A 15,276-nucleotide genomic window follows, 5' to 3' on the forward strand; every position below is an offset into this window, starting at 1 on the left:
TTGAAATACCTGTGAACTTTTTGACGTGGAAGCAAGTCATCCTTGGTTCGAGGGACTGCCTATGATGATAATCTATTCGGTGAGACAGTAAACCTAGGGCTTATGCACTTGGTCAGGTGAACATAATGGAAGAACAACAGAGAGTTCTTCAATGTTGCTCTCTCTTTCCCTCTATGTTTATGTTTAAAGTTTAGAATCATAGAATAAGTTTAGGTTAGCCAAGGGAGGAAAATTCAAGGCAATGACCATAATGATATTTAAAAATCATAGACAGACCAGAAAGATTGTGGTGCTTAGAGAGAAGGAGAAATTAGAGGCTAGAGAGGTGATTCTGCTAAAAAGCCGAGGCTAAGGAGTGCCAGGGATGATCAGACGAAATGTTACGCTCTGTACTGAGTTACACCTATCTCTGAAACCTCCTCCAGCCCTACAATCCTCTGAGATCTAGGCGCTCCTCCAATTCTGGCCTCTTGCACATCCCGATTTTAATCGTTCCACTATTGCCGTCAGCTGCCTGGGCCCTAAACTCTGGCATTACTGCGCTAAACCTCTCCACCTCTCTACCGCTCCTTAAAACCCACCTCTTTGACCAAGATCTCGGTCACCTGTCCTAATATCTCCTTATGCAGCTTGGTGTCAGGTTTTGTCTGATGACGTTCCTGTGAAGTGCCTTGGGACGTTTTACTACGTCAAAGGCACTATAAAAATGCAAGTTGTTGTTATTGCAGCAGGGAAGATACTGGGCATCGGCCTGATATTACCCCACAGGGGATGAGATTTTCTGTGATGCTTTCTCTTGCACATCTCTTGTTGACATCTTCCACGCAGTATTCCGTGTAGACTGACAAGAAGAACAACTTGCATTTATATAGCGCCTTTAACGTAGTTAAAACATCCCAAGGCGCTTCACAGCAGTGTTGTAAGACAAAACAAAATTGACATCGAGCCGCATAAGAAGAAATTACGGCAGGTGACCAAAAGCTTGATCAAAGAGGTAGGTTTTAAGGGGCATCTTAAAGGAGGAAAGAGAGATAGAGAGGTGGAGATGTTTAGGGAGGACGTTCCAGAGCTTGGGGCCCAGGCAACAGAAGGAATGGCCACCGACGGTTGAGCGATTATAATCAGGGATGCTCAAGAGGGCAGAATTTGAGGAGCGCAGAGATCTCGGCCATTGTTCAACCATTATTCAACGTCATTATTCAATGTCATTATTCAATGTCAGAAGAGGTCTGCCTTCCTTCAACTCCCTCCCCGCCACTTCCCCCACCATACCATTCCCACTTGAGTTGATCCGCAAGATCCTACAAATCCCCTGTGAGGACAGACACACCAACATTAGCGTCCTCGACCAGGCCAACATCCCCAGCATCGAAGCACTGACCACACTCGACCAGCTCCGCTGGGCGGGCCACATTTTCCGCATGCCCGACACGAGACTCCCAAAGCAAGCGCTCTACTCGGAACTCCTTCACGGCAAACGAACCAAAGGAGGGCAGAGGGCAAAGCCTCTCTGATAAAGTGTAACATCCCCACCGGCACCTGGGAGGCCCTGGCCAAAGACCGCCCTAAGTGGAGGAAGTGCATCCGGGAGGGCGCTGAGCACCTCGAGTATCGTCGCCGAGAGCATGCAGAAACCAAGCGCAGGCAGCGGAAGGAGCGTGCGGCAAATCAGACTCCCCACCCACCCTTTCCTTCAACAACTATCTGCCCCACCTGTGATGGGGACTGTGGTTCTCGTATTGGACTGTTCAGCCACCTAAGGACTCATTTTAAGAGTGGAAGCAAGTCTTCCTATGCCCAGCATCTAGCACTGGGGCTAGATGGCCTACTCCTGTTCCTAATTCTTATGTTCTTATGTTCCTCGATTCCGAGGGACTGCTTATGATGATGATAACTTGAGTTGACCAGGTACAACTCCAGCCCCCCTGCCCCCCCGCCCCCGACAGTGCAAGAATTCACCATGTGACGTGTCGCAGGCAGACCTATAGTAATTAGGCGTTGGCTGACTGAGGTGTGATCAAATATTAAATAACAAGACAGTGATAATAAAGCCGGACTGGGATGATTCAGGTTTCAGGCAGTAAACACGAGGCTATTGACTTTAAAAAAAGGTGTCAATGACTCAGTCCATGTCGTTCAAAGTTTAATAGAAGCCCAATATGTCAAGGAACTTTTTTACAATGCTTATTATATCTGTGCTATGTGGAATTTAGGTGATAACGGATGCAGGTGTTCAAGCGAGCTTGCCAAGTGGAGGAAAGTCTATATGACAGAAGGACAAAGCCTATTCTTGGTTGACAGCAAACACAAAGTGCATTGTCACTCTTAATTCTTTATCCAGCTTCATTATCACAGTGTCAAGCAAGATAAGTGCAGTGGAAAATCAAGGGCACTGTTCATCCTATCACTCCAGTGACTGCCTTCTTTTGTGCACTCTGGTACGGGAGGCCTACACTGCGTTCTCTGAAACCCAGGGAGAGAGGACCTGTGGGAAGGAGGGAGGGTGTCAGTAGGAATATGTGTGTGTGTGTGTGTGTGTGTGTGTGTGTGCGCTAGGCCCATACAGCAGAGCTGTCCAGTGGCAAGGGGATCCAGTCATCTTGGATCCCCTTGCCACTGGACCAAGACCTGGCTCTGTCAAGCCCGTGTGGTGGCTGGTGTGCAACGGCCACCCCATGTTAAAAAAAGTCCATGCACAGGGCATCTTCCGTCCCTTTAAAATGAAGTTCGGGGCCAGGAATGTCGGGAACAGAGACTGTCGGGTCCCGCATCGGTCTCCTCAGTCACGTAAGAACTCATATTAGTGTGGAAGCAAGTCATCCTCGACTCCAGGGGACAGCCTAAGAAGATGATATTTTATTAACACATATAAACCATGGAATGGGAGAAGGCCGATCACATCCGTGCCTTCCACAGACTACATAGCAGCTACCCTATCATTGGCTTTACTCGACCAACAACGTCATTAAAAGGAAAGAAAAACTGGCATTTATATAGCGCCTTTCATGACCGCCGGACGTCCCAAAGCGCTTTACAGCCAATGGCATACTTTTGGAGTGTAGTCACTTTTGGAATGTGGGAAACGCAGCAGCCAAGTTGCGCACAGCACGCTCCCACAAACATCAATTCGGCAATGACTTGATGATCTGTTTTTTAGTGATTGTTAATTGAGACATAAATATTATTAAGCAGAGCTAACATTTCAGGTCGGTGACGTTAAACTGACGTCCGCCTGCTCTCTCGGTGGATGTAAGGATCCCGCGGCACTATTTCGAAGAAGAGCAGGGGGAGTTATCCCCGGTGCCCGGGCCAATATTTATCCCTCAACCTAACAACATAACAAAAACAGATGATCCGGTTATTATCACATTGCTGTTTGCGGGAGCTTGCTGTGTGCAAATTGCCCGCCGCGTTTCCTGCATTCCCACAGCGACTCCCAAAGCAAGTGCTCTACTCGGAACTCCTTCACGGCAAATGAGTCAAAGGTGGGCAGCGGGAACGTTACAAGGACACCCTCAAAGCCTCCCTGATAAAGTGCAAGAGCCCCACCGACACCTGGGAGTCCCTGGCCAAAGATGGGAGGACGCTGAGCACCCTCGAGTCTCATCGCCGAGGGCGTGCAGAAAACAAGCGCAGGCAGCGGAAAGAGCGTGTGGCAAACCAGTCCCACCCACCCTTGTCCTCAACGACTATCTGTCCCACCTGTGACAGGGACTGTAGTTTTCATATTGGACTGTTCAGCCACCTAAGGACCCATTTTTAGAGTGGAAACAAGTCTTCCTGATGATGATGACACTCCAAAAACTACTTCATTGGCTGTAAGGCACGTTGGGAGCTGCAGTGTTTGTGAAAGGCCACAATATAAAATGCACAAGTGGTTCTTTCTCACCACTCCCTGGGTAAAGAAGTTTCTCCTGAATTGCCTATTGGATGTATTCATGCCATTGAATGGCTCAGTGACTCGGCCAATCCCCTCGAGGCAATGCAGCCAAACTGGACTGCGATTCAGCTGACGTGTACGAGCTCTTCCAAGGTACACCACCACAAGCATAAACACAGCACTGGAATCTTAGTGTGACAGCCGCCAATTGGCTACCTGGAGCAGCTGACTTCAAACACGCGCTGCAGGCCAAGTTCCTGTGTTGGGCGGGCACCTTTGATCGGCTAATCTGTGAGAACGGGAATTATCAGAGCAATCTTTGGCGGAAAATAATGCGAATGAGATTGTGGGTATTCAGGTGGGATGGGTCTAATTGGCTCAGTGCAGCGCTGAGATCCAGAAACACATATTTGCTCTTCAAAATGTAACTGCTCTGGTAACCTATTAGCAATGGTAAACTCAAAGGTATGCACCCTTATCTGGGAATTGGCACAGCTTGTTCATTACTGCTCAATTAAACACACCATTTGGCAGGTGGGTCCGGAGGCATGTTATCGATGAGTACGGGAATTCGAGACCTCGTTTCCCGCTAATGGACGCCTTTGTTCAATCGCAGTTGGCTAGGCACGATGTGACCTTATCTGGAAAATCCCATCGCTAGCCTGGTTACCGCTTGCATGTGTGCATATCTGCATCGGTTCCTCCGCCCTCGCCACTCAGCTCCACTCCATTCCCCTCCCCTTCCCTCTGCTCCCCGTCCATCCCTTCTGCTCCCCTCCTCGCCACTCCCCTCAACTCCCCTCCCCTTCCTTCCGCTCCCTGTCCATCCCATCCCCTCCCCTCCTCTCCCCTTCCCTCTGCTCCCCCCACCATCCCTTCCATCCGCTCGCCTTCCTTCCCCTCCGTTCTTCTCCCCGACACTTCTCTCCACTCCCCGACCCCCCCTTTGCTCTGCTCCTCTCCGCCCCATCAATTTTCTCCCTTCCCTCCCTGCCCCCGACCGCTCCACTCTCCTCCCTCCACTCCCCTCCCCTCCCTGTCCCTCCTATCCATTCCCTTCTCTCCCCTCCACTCCCCTCACCTCCACTCCTGATAACGGTATTCCAACTTGGTTCCTTGACCAACCACCATTCTTCACAATTCAACCCCAACATGCCAAGTGAGGCCCACGGATGTCCACTCTTGGATCAGCCACAATATCAAACAGCGGGGTAGACTGCATCGCTAAGTGGGTAGCGTCGTGCCTCTGAACCCAGAGACTTGAGCATTAAAATCTAGGCTGAATACTGAGGGAGCACTGCTGCTGTCGGAGCTGCCGTCTTTTGGATCAGACCGAGGCCCCGTAAAATATCCCATTGCATTATTTCGAAGAAGAGCAGGAGAATTTTCCCCGGTCTCCCTCATTCAACATCACTAAAAAACAGATTATCTGGTCATTATCACATTGCTGTTTCTGGGAGCTTGCTGTGCGCAAATTGCCCGATGCGTTTCCCACATTGCAACAGTGACTGCGCTTCAAAAGTATTTCTTTGGTTGTAAAGCATTTTGGAATGCCCTGAGGTCGTGAAAGGCGCTATATAAATGCAAGTCTTTCTTTCAGTCTTGGATTAGCTACAATTTTCTTACATTAAACTTTGGGAGCAACCATCGCTCTTCGCCCCCGGCACAAACTCCCCCCCGCCCCTTGGTATGTTCCATAACTCCCTCCCCAGCCCTTATCTCAGACTGTTGCCAATTCCTGGCATCCTATTCTACTCTCAATTGACTTCCAACTCCCTATTGTCCCCATCACAAAGTCCGCCTACATCCGTCTCCATAATATCGCCAGTTTCCGACCCTGTCTCACCTCATCTGCCGCTGATATCCTCATCCATGCCTGTGTCCACCTCCAGATTCATGTTCTCTTGGCCGGCCTCCCATCCTCCACCCTCTAACCTTCAGTGTATCCAAAGCTCAGCTACTTGTTTCCTATCCTGCACCAAGTCCCGTTCACCCATCACCCTAGTGCTCATTGGCTCACCCCACTACATTGGCTTCTGGTACCCCAATGCCTCTCCCTGTCTCTGCAACCATTTCCGTCCTTACAACCATCCCAACTTCCTCTGACTCTGTAACCCTTTTTGTAACCTCCCCTCCCTTCGCCCCACCATTGGCGGCTGTGCCTTCAGCAGCCTGTCACGCCAAGCTCTGGAATCTCCCTCTCTTTAAGGACACTGTAATCCTGAACACAGCAGGCCAGGAAGCAGTCTCAAACAGGTGTGAGGCTGTCTATTTGCATATGCGATGGGCCTGTTTCAGGCTAATACCCGGGAAACCTATACCAGAGCCTTTACCAATATGGCGGGCGGTGCACATCTGGTGTGGTATGTGTGCCCTCCTTATGCCTGCTCAACATTGACAAATTTCTAGACCTGTGTATCTGCTCGGAAATGCAGCCCCTACGTATATTTTAGAGAATAGCAGCCCTGTGTATATTATAGAGAATAGCAGCCCTGTGTATATTATAGAGAATAGCAGCCTCTGTGTACATTATAGGGAATAGCATCCCCATGTATATTCCAGTGAATTGCATACCTTGTATGTATAATACAGAATAGCAGACGCAATCACCATGTTCTGAAAACTGGACGGCATTGTGACACATGATGTCACTGTGACCTGTGTTGCGTGTCTCTGATGATGTCACTGTGACCTATGCTGCATGTCTGTGATGATGTCACTGTGACCTGTGCTGTGTGTCTGTGATGATGTCACTGTGACCTGTGCTGTGTGTCTGTGATGATGTCACTGTGACCTGTGTTGCGTGTCTCTGATGATGTCACTGTGACCTGTGCTGCGTGTCTCTGATAATGTCACTGTGACCTGTGTTGCGTGTCTCTGATGATGTCACTGTGACCTGTGCTGTGTGTCTGTGATGATGTCAATGTGACCTGTGCTTGTGTATCTGTGATGATGTCACTGTGATGGCTGTGATGATGTCACTGTGACCTGTGCTGTGTGTCTGTAATGATGTCACTGTGACCTGTGCTGCGTGACTCCGATTATGTCACTGTGACCTGTGCTGTGTGTCTGTGATGATGTCACTGTGACCTGTGCTTGTGTGTCTGTGATGATGTCACTGTGATGTCTGTGATGATGTCACTGTGACCTGTGCTGCTTGTCTCTGATGAGCTCATTCTCTCCCCAACCAAGGGCTACGCAGAATGGGGCGGGGGTGTGGGGGCTGCTAAACGTATCGAACAGTGGGCCCCAACCTAATAATTCTTCTTTCCATTTGCAGCGTTGTAAAGATAAGCTGAATGCTCTGGCGATCTCTGTCATGAACCAGTGGCCAGGAGTGAGGCTGAGAGTGACCGAAGGCTGGGATGAGGACGGCCACCACTCTGTAGAATCCTTGCACTATGAGGGTCGAGCTGTGGACATCACCACCTCGGACCGCGATCGCTCCAAGTACGGGATGCTGGCACGCCTGGCGGTGGAGGCTGGATTCGACTGGGTCTATTACGAATCCAAGGCTCATATCCACTGTTCAGTCAAATCAGGTAAAGAATTTGTCAGCGGTTCAATATTTATTGTGCCAGGCTTTTAGCTGATAAGAATATAAGAACATTAAGAAATAGGAGCAGGAGTAGGTCATTTGGCCTCTCGAGCCTGCTCTGCCATTTAATATGATCATGGCTGATCTGATCTTAGCCACAACCCCACTTCCCTGCCTGCTCCCCATAACCCTTTACTCCCTTATCGCTCAAAAATCTGTCTGTCTCCACCTTAAATATATTCAATCAATATCTAGGTCCCTCATAATTTTATACACCTCAGCTTCCTCTGTTCCAAGAAAAACAACTCCAGCCTATCCAATCTTTTCTCATAGCTTTCCTCATCGTAAATCTCCTCTGCACTCTTTCTAGTGCAATCACGTCCTGTAATGTGGTGACCAGAACTGCACGCAGTACTCCAGCTGTGGCCTAACTAATGTTGTCTACATTTCTAGCATAACTTCCTTGCTCTTATATTCTATGCCTCGGCTAATAAAAGAAAGCATTCCGTATGCCTTTTTAACTACCTTATCGACCTGTCCTGCTATATTTAAGCATGCGACTTGAGGAACTGAGACAAGGCTGGGACAGGGGACATGGAGGAAAGCTGAGCCGAACCACACAATTCACAATTGCAGTGTAGGAAAAGTTTGTTCATTGATTTTGCAACCATGATTTCATTCCTAGATTTCAACTTACAACAATCGATCATTAACTGCAATACATTTATACTCAGTCATTATCATTTAATGCTACACAGGGGCTGCTAGTCCCTATAATATACACAGGGGCTGCTATTCCCTATAATATACAAAGGGGCTGCTATTCCCTATAATATACACAGGGGCTGCTATTCTCTATAATATACACAGGGGCTGCTATTCTCTATAATATACACAGGGGCTGCTATTCTCTATAATATACACAGGGGCTGCTATTCCCTATAATATACACAGGGACTGCTTTTCTCTATAATATACACAGGGGCTGCTATTCTCTATAATATACACAGGGGCTGCTATTCCCTATAATATACACAGGGGCTGCTATTCTCTAAAATATACACAGGGGCTGCTATTCTCTATAATATACACAGGGACTGCTATTCTCTATAATATACACAGGGGCTGCTATTCTCTAAAATATACACAGGGGCTGCTATTCTCTAAAATATACACAGGGGCTGCTATTCTCTATAATATACACAGGGGCTGCTATTCTCTCTAATATACACAGGGGCTGCTATTCTCTCTAATATACACAGGGGCAGCTATTCTCTATAATATACACAGGGGCTGCTATTCTCTAAAATATACACAGGGGCTTCTATTCTCTATAATATACACAGGGGCTGCTATTCTCTATAATATACATAGGGGCTGCTATTCTCTAAAATATACACAGGGGCTTCTATTCTCTATAATATACACAGGGGCTGCTATTCTCTATAATATACACAGGGGCTGCTATTCTCTATAATAAATACAGGGGCTGCTATTCTGTGTAATATACATCATCATCATATCATCATCATAGTCAGTCCCTCGGAATCGAGGAAGTCTTGCTTCCTCTCCTTAGGTGGCTGAACAGTCCAATACGAGAACCACATTCTATGTCACAGGTGGGACAAATAGACGTTGAGGGTAAGGGTGGGTGGGACTGGTTTGCCGCACGCTCTTTCCGCTCTCAACGCTTGATTTCTGCATGCTCTCAACGACGAGACTCGAGGTGCTCAGCGCCCTCCCAGATGCTCTCCCTCCACTTAGGGCAGTCTTTGGCCAGGGACTCCCAGGTGTCGGTGGGGATGTTGCATTTTTATCAGGGAGGCTTTGAGGGTGTCCTTGTACAGGGACTGCTACTCTCTATAATATTACGAGAGGCTGTTACTCTCTGCAATAAGGTGCATGTGATTGATGTATCGATGGCCTGGGCTGGTTCGCTGGAGGCTGATGCAGGCAGAGCTGGAGCCTTGAGTGGTGAGCGTGCTGGGATTGTGGTTGGGAGCGGCAGTGGGATCGCCTGGCATGTATCTGTCGTCATGGTTTCGCTGTTTGCTCTCACCTTGAACAAACAGAATATCTGGGAATTATTCACTGGGCAAACTTTGATTTGGGTTATGTTCCTTTTTACGGTAATACATAAAGTAATTGAGAAATAGAAAGAGGGGGCGAGGCGAAAAGAGAAGAAGCGGGAGTTAGGGACAGTGAGGGAAAGGGGGAGACAGAAACAGAGGGAAAAGGGAGACAGAAACAGTGAGGGAAAGGGGGAGACAGAAACAGTGAGGGAAAGGGGGAGACAGAAACAGTGTGGGAAAGGGGGAGACAGAAACAGTGAGGGAAAGGGGGAGACAGAAACAGTGTGGGAAAGGGGGAGACAGAAACAGAAGGAAAAGGGAGACAGAAACAGAAGGAAAGAAAGAAAGACTTGCATTTATATAGCACCTTTTACAACCACCGGATGTCTCAAAGCACTTTACAGCCAATGAAGTGCCTTTGAAGTGTAGTCACTGTTGTAATGTGGGAAACGCGGCAACCAATTTGCGCACAGCAAGCTCCCACACACAGCAATGTAATAATGACCAGATCATCTGTTATATTGATTGAGGGATAAATATTGGGCAGGTCACCAGGGATAACCCCCCTGCTCTTCTTCAGATCTTTTACGTCCACCTGAGAGAGCAAACGGGGCTTCGGTTTAAGGTTTCATCCGAAAGACCCCACCTCCGGCAGTGCGGCGCTCACTCAGCACTGCACTGGAGCATCAGCCTAGATTTATGTGCTCAAGTCTCTGGAGTGGGACACACAACCTACTGACTCAGAGTGCTGCCTATTGAGCCACAGGAGAGAGACAGAAACAGTGAGGGCCGTAGAGAGAGGAGAGAGACACAGTGAGGGAAATAGAGAGAGGAGAGAGACAGTGAGGGGAAATAGAGAGAGGAGAGAGACAGTGAGGGGAAATAGAGAGAGGAGAGAGACAGTGAGGGAAATAGAGAGAGGAGAGAGAGACAGTGAGGGGAATAGAGAGAGGAGAGAGAAACAGTGAGGGAAATAGAGAGAGAGGAGAGAGACAGTGAGGGAAATAGAGAGAGAGGAGAGAGACAGTGAGGGAAATAGAGAGGGGAGAGAGACAGTGAGGGGAATAGAGAGAGGAGAGAAAAACAGTGAGGGAAATAGAGAGAGAGGAGAGAGACAGTGAGGGAAATAGAGAGAGGAGAGAGACAGTGAGGGGAAATAGAGAGAGGAGAGAGACAGTGAGGGGAATAGAGAGGGGAGAGAAACAGTGAGGGGAATAGAGAGAGGAGAGAGAAACAGTGAGGGGAATAGAGAGGGGAGAGAAACAGTGAGGGGAATAGAGAGAGGAGAGAGAAACAGTGAGGGAAATAGAGAGAGAGGAGAGAGACAGTGAGGGAAATAGAGAGAGGAGAGAGACAGTGAGGGGAAATAGAGAGAGGAGAGAGACAGTGAGGGGAATAGAGAGAGGAGAGAGAAACAGTGAGGGAAATAGAGAGAGGAGAGAGAGAAACAGTGAGGGAAATAGAGAAAGGAGAGAGACAGTGAGGGAAATAGAGAGAGAGGAGAGAGAAACAGTGAGGGGAAATAGAGAGAGGAGAGAGACAGTGAGGGAAATAGAGAGAGAGGAGAGAGAAAGTGCGAGGGGAAATAGAGAGAGGAGAGAGACAGTGAGGGAAATAGAGAGAGGAGAGAGACAGTGAGGGGAATAGAGAGAGAAGAGAGAAACAGTGAGGGAAATAGAGAGAGGAGAGAGAAACAGTGAGGGAAATAGAGAGAGAGGAGAGAGCCAGTGAGGGAAATAGAGAGAGGAGAGAGGAGAGAGACAGTGAGGGGAATAGAGAGAGGAGAGAGACAGTGAGGGAAATAGAGAGAGAGGAGAGAGAAACAGTGAGGGAAAGGGGAGGCAGAGAGAAACAGTGAGGAAAGGGGAACGATTGAAAGCGAGAGAAAGAGAGAGGCAGACAATGAGCAAGAGGGAAGATACAAAGACGGCAACAGACAGTAAGGGAGAGACAGAGATCGTGAGGGAAAGGAAGAGAGAGTGAAGAAGAGGAAAGAGAGGTAGAGAAGGAAACTGAGAGGGAGAGAGACAAAGAGGTTGAGATGAGAGGCATACGAGGGAGATACAAGGATAGTGAGTGATAGGTAGGAGTGATAGTGACAGAGATGCTGAACGGAAGGCAGAGAGACAGAGTGAGAGACAGGAAGAGTCTTTCCCTCCAAGACTGTGCCTCTATCTCTGATGGACTATCACTCACAAACTCATCCTTTCTCTGTCTATCAGTCTCTCTTTCCGTTTACTCAAATCTTTGAAGGTGTCAGGACAAGCTGAGGCGGCTGTTAAAAAGGCATACAGGAACCTTGACTTTATAAATAACGGCAGTACAAAAGCAAGGTAGTTATGCTAAACATTTATAAATTATTGGTTGGGCCTCAGCCAGAGTATTGTGTCCAATTCTCGGCACCACACTTTAGGAAGGTTGTGAAGGCCTTGGAGAGGGTGTAGAAAAGATTTATGAGAATGGTTCCAGGGATGAGGGACTTCAGTTACATGGAGAGACTGGGGTTGTTCTCCTGAGAGCAGAAAAAGTTAAGGGGATCATGTTCAAAATTATGAAGGATTTTTTTTATAAGTAAAGGAGAAATTGTTTCCACTGGCAGAAGTGTTGGTAGCCAGAGGACACAGATTTAACATAATTGGCAAAAGATGCAGAGGGGAGATGGGTAGAATTTTATTTATAGAGCAAGTTGTTATGATCTGGAATGCACGGCCTGAAACAGATTCAATATTAACTTTCAAAAGGGAATGGGATGTATACTTGAAAAAGGCACAATTTACAGGACCATGGGGAAAGAGCAGGGGGGAGTGGGCCTGAATGGACAACTCTTTCAACGAGGCAGCATGGGTGCGATGGGCCAAAAGGCCACCTTCTGAGCCATAAGATTCTATGACCTCAGAGGAGGGAGATTATCCCCGTTGTCCTGGGCCAATAATTATCCCTCAATCAACATAACAAAAAAAAACAGATTATCTGGTCATTATCACATTGCTGTTTGTGGGAGCTTGCTGTGCGCAAATTGGCTGCCGCGTTTCCCACATTACAACAGTGACCACACTCCAAAAGTACTTAATTGGCTGTAAAGCGCTTTGATACGTTCAGTGGTCGTGAAAAGCACTATATAAATGCAAGTCTTTCTTTTCTTTCTCTGTACTTTCCCTTTCTCTTCTTCGCCCTTGCAATCTCCTTTACCTTAGTCTCGCCTGCTGTTTCTTTCTGTCACACTCACCGTCTCTCACTTTTTCTCTGCTTCTCTATCTGTCTCTTATTCAATCATTCTGTCCCTTCCTTCTCTTCCATATCTGTGACTCTCGCCTTCCTCACGTGCGAGGAGAGACAATATAAACTAAAGGGTACAATTCTAAAGGGGATGCATGAACAGAGAGACCTGGAGGTATATGTGCACAAATCATTGAAGATGGCAGGGCAGGTTGAGAAAGCGTTAAAAAAAAAAGCTGAAGGGAAACTGGGCTTCATAAATAGAGGCATAGAGTACAAAAGCGTGGAAGGTATGAGGAACATAGAAACATAGAAACATAGAAAATAGGTGCAGGAGCAGGCCATTTGGCCCTTTGAGCCTGCACCGCCCTTCAATGAGTTCATGGCTGAACATGCAACCTTAGTACCCCATTCCTGCTTTCTCGCCATAACCCTTGATCCCCCTAGTAGTAAGGACGACATCTAACTCCTTTTTGAATAAAACACTGGTTCGAACCTCAACTGAAGTATTATGTCCAATTCTGGGCACCACACTTTAGGAAGGATGTGAAGGCCTTAGAGAGGGTGCAGAAAAGATTTATAAGAATGGTTCCAGGGATGAGGGACTTCAGTTACGTGGATAGACTGGAGAGGCTGGGGTTGTTCTCCTTGGAGCAGAGAAGGTTAAGAGGAGATTTGATCAAGGTGTTCAAAATCATGAGGGGACTGGACAGAGTAGATCGAGAGAAACTGTTCCCATTGGTGGAAGGGTCGAGAACCAGAGGTCACAGATTTAAGGTGATTGGCAGAAGAACCAAAGGCGACATGAGGGAAATCGTTTTTACACAGCGAGTGGTTAGAATCTGGAATTTGCTGCCTGAGAGGGTGGTGGAGGCAGATTCAATCGTGGCTTTCAAAAGAGAGTTGGATAAGTAGCTGAAGGAAAACAATATTGCAGGGCTAGGGGGAAAGGGCGGGGGGGAGTGGGACTGGCTGAGGTGCTCTTGCAGAGAGCCGGCACGGGCTCGATGGGCCGAATGGCCTCCTTCTGTGCTGTAACCATTCTATGATTCTTAAAGCAAGAAGCACAAAAAAAGGTTCCGGGAGTTGTCTGTATTTCTCTCAGTAAAACTGAGAAATGATTGATTTGTTTTTCCCCGCTGACGGCTTACCAGGACATTTTTGTGCGTTTTTTTTTCCAGATCATTCCATGGCGGCAAAGACCGGCGGCTGTTTCCCTGGAAACGCCAGCGTGCTGTTGGAAGACGGCAGGAGGAAGAGGGTGTCTGACCTCCAGCCCGGAGACCGCGTGCAGACGCTGGACCACGGTGGGGAGCTGACGTTCAGCGCCTTCGTGACCTTCCTTGACCGGGAGCCGGGCGCGGTGAAGACGTTCCGCGCGCTGGAGACCCAGGACCCGCCGCGGCGGCTGCTGCTCACCGCCGCCCACCTGGTGTTCGTGGCGGACAACTTCACCTCGGACTCGGGCCGCTTCAGGCCCGCCTACGCTGGCGACGTGCGGGTCGGGCAGTACGTGCACGCGGTGGCGGAGGCGGCGGGCGATTCAAGATGGCGGCCGGCCCGGGTGACCGGCGTCTCGTGGCGGACGGACGTGGGCGCCTACGCCCCCCTGACCGAGCGCGGCACGCTGGCCGTCAACGGCGTGCTGGCCTCCTGCTTCGCGGCGGTGGAGGGACACGGCCTGGCGCAGCTGGCCCTTGCCCCGCTCCGGCTCTGCTACCGGCTGGCCGCCATGCTGGGCGGGGGTGGACCCCCGGCCCCCCGCCAGCAGGAGGGCGTGCACTGGTACCCCCGGCTCCTGCACCGACTGGGCAGGCTCCTCCTCAGCCCCGAGTCCTTCCACCCCTGGGGCCTGGCGCAGGGCTGAGGCGGCGGGGGGGGTGATGCAGTCTTTACTTGAGGGTGACACGGGAGGTCCAGGTCCGTCCCCGCATCCCCTCACCCCCCCCCCCCCCCACCCACCACCCCCCGCACCCCGGGCGAGGTAGGGGGCGAGACCGGGCCAATCGGCGGATCACGCGGGTGCCACACGGGTGGGCATCCTCTACTTCTACAGGCCCAAGGACCCAGCGACAAAGGACGGGAGGCATCCCTTCTCTGCGTGGAGTCGACGAACACGGTTGTCAGTCAAGTCGGGAGGGCGCACGGCTTACCGAAAAGACGGAGTTTGGGTAGACAGAGACAAAAGCAGAACCCCCCAACCTTGCTTGTTCTCACCTCTGACATAAACTACACTGGGCCTTCCTCTGTTCTGCGATCAGAGGAATCAAAATGGAAGTGTCGTCTTCAAGCGACGCGGGACTATAAACAGCGGGAGATAATTGGACGAAGACGTGCTGATGTAATCTCAGTCTCCGTTTCAAAAGTAATGCATTCTGCCCTTATATATATATATTTTTTCGTATTTCTGTTACAATTCGCTACGTGCCCGGTTAGAATGAGAACTGCTTATGTAAACATGTCACGCTGCAGTTGCATCCCCCTGGCTGGTGGTGGCACTACAGGCAGTTCTGCGAATAACTGTGGACCTAGGAATTTCTAATGGGAAAAAAATTGACAGCAAGTGTGCG

The 15,276-nt window shown here is 49.2% G+C and overlaps 1 protein-coding gene across 1 annotated transcript in view; it reads left to right on the forward strand.

Annotated features, from left to right (window-relative positions):
- The window catches only part of LOC139256846 (indian hedgehog protein-like), a 75,031-nt gene extending 60,458 nt beyond the window's left edge, over positions 1–14,573 (forward strand). The window contains exons 2-3 of the mRNA XM_070874335.1: positions 7,161–7,422; positions 13,888–14,573. Coding sequence (XP_070730436.1) covers positions 7,161–7,422; positions 13,888–14,573 — 948 coding nt within the window. The remainder of the gene's footprint in view (positions 1–7,160; positions 7,423–13,887) is intronic.
- The last annotated feature ends 703 nt before the right edge of the window (positions 14,574–15,276 follow it).

The sequence above is a fragment of the Pristiophorus japonicus genome, chromosome 3 (assembly GCF_044704955.1).
Source record: "Pristiophorus japonicus isolate sPriJap1 chromosome 3, sPriJap1.hap1, whole genome shotgun sequence".
In the NCBI taxonomy this organism is placed as follows: domain Eukaryota; kingdom Metazoa; phylum Chordata; class Chondrichthyes; family Pristiophoridae; genus Pristiophorus; species Pristiophorus japonicus.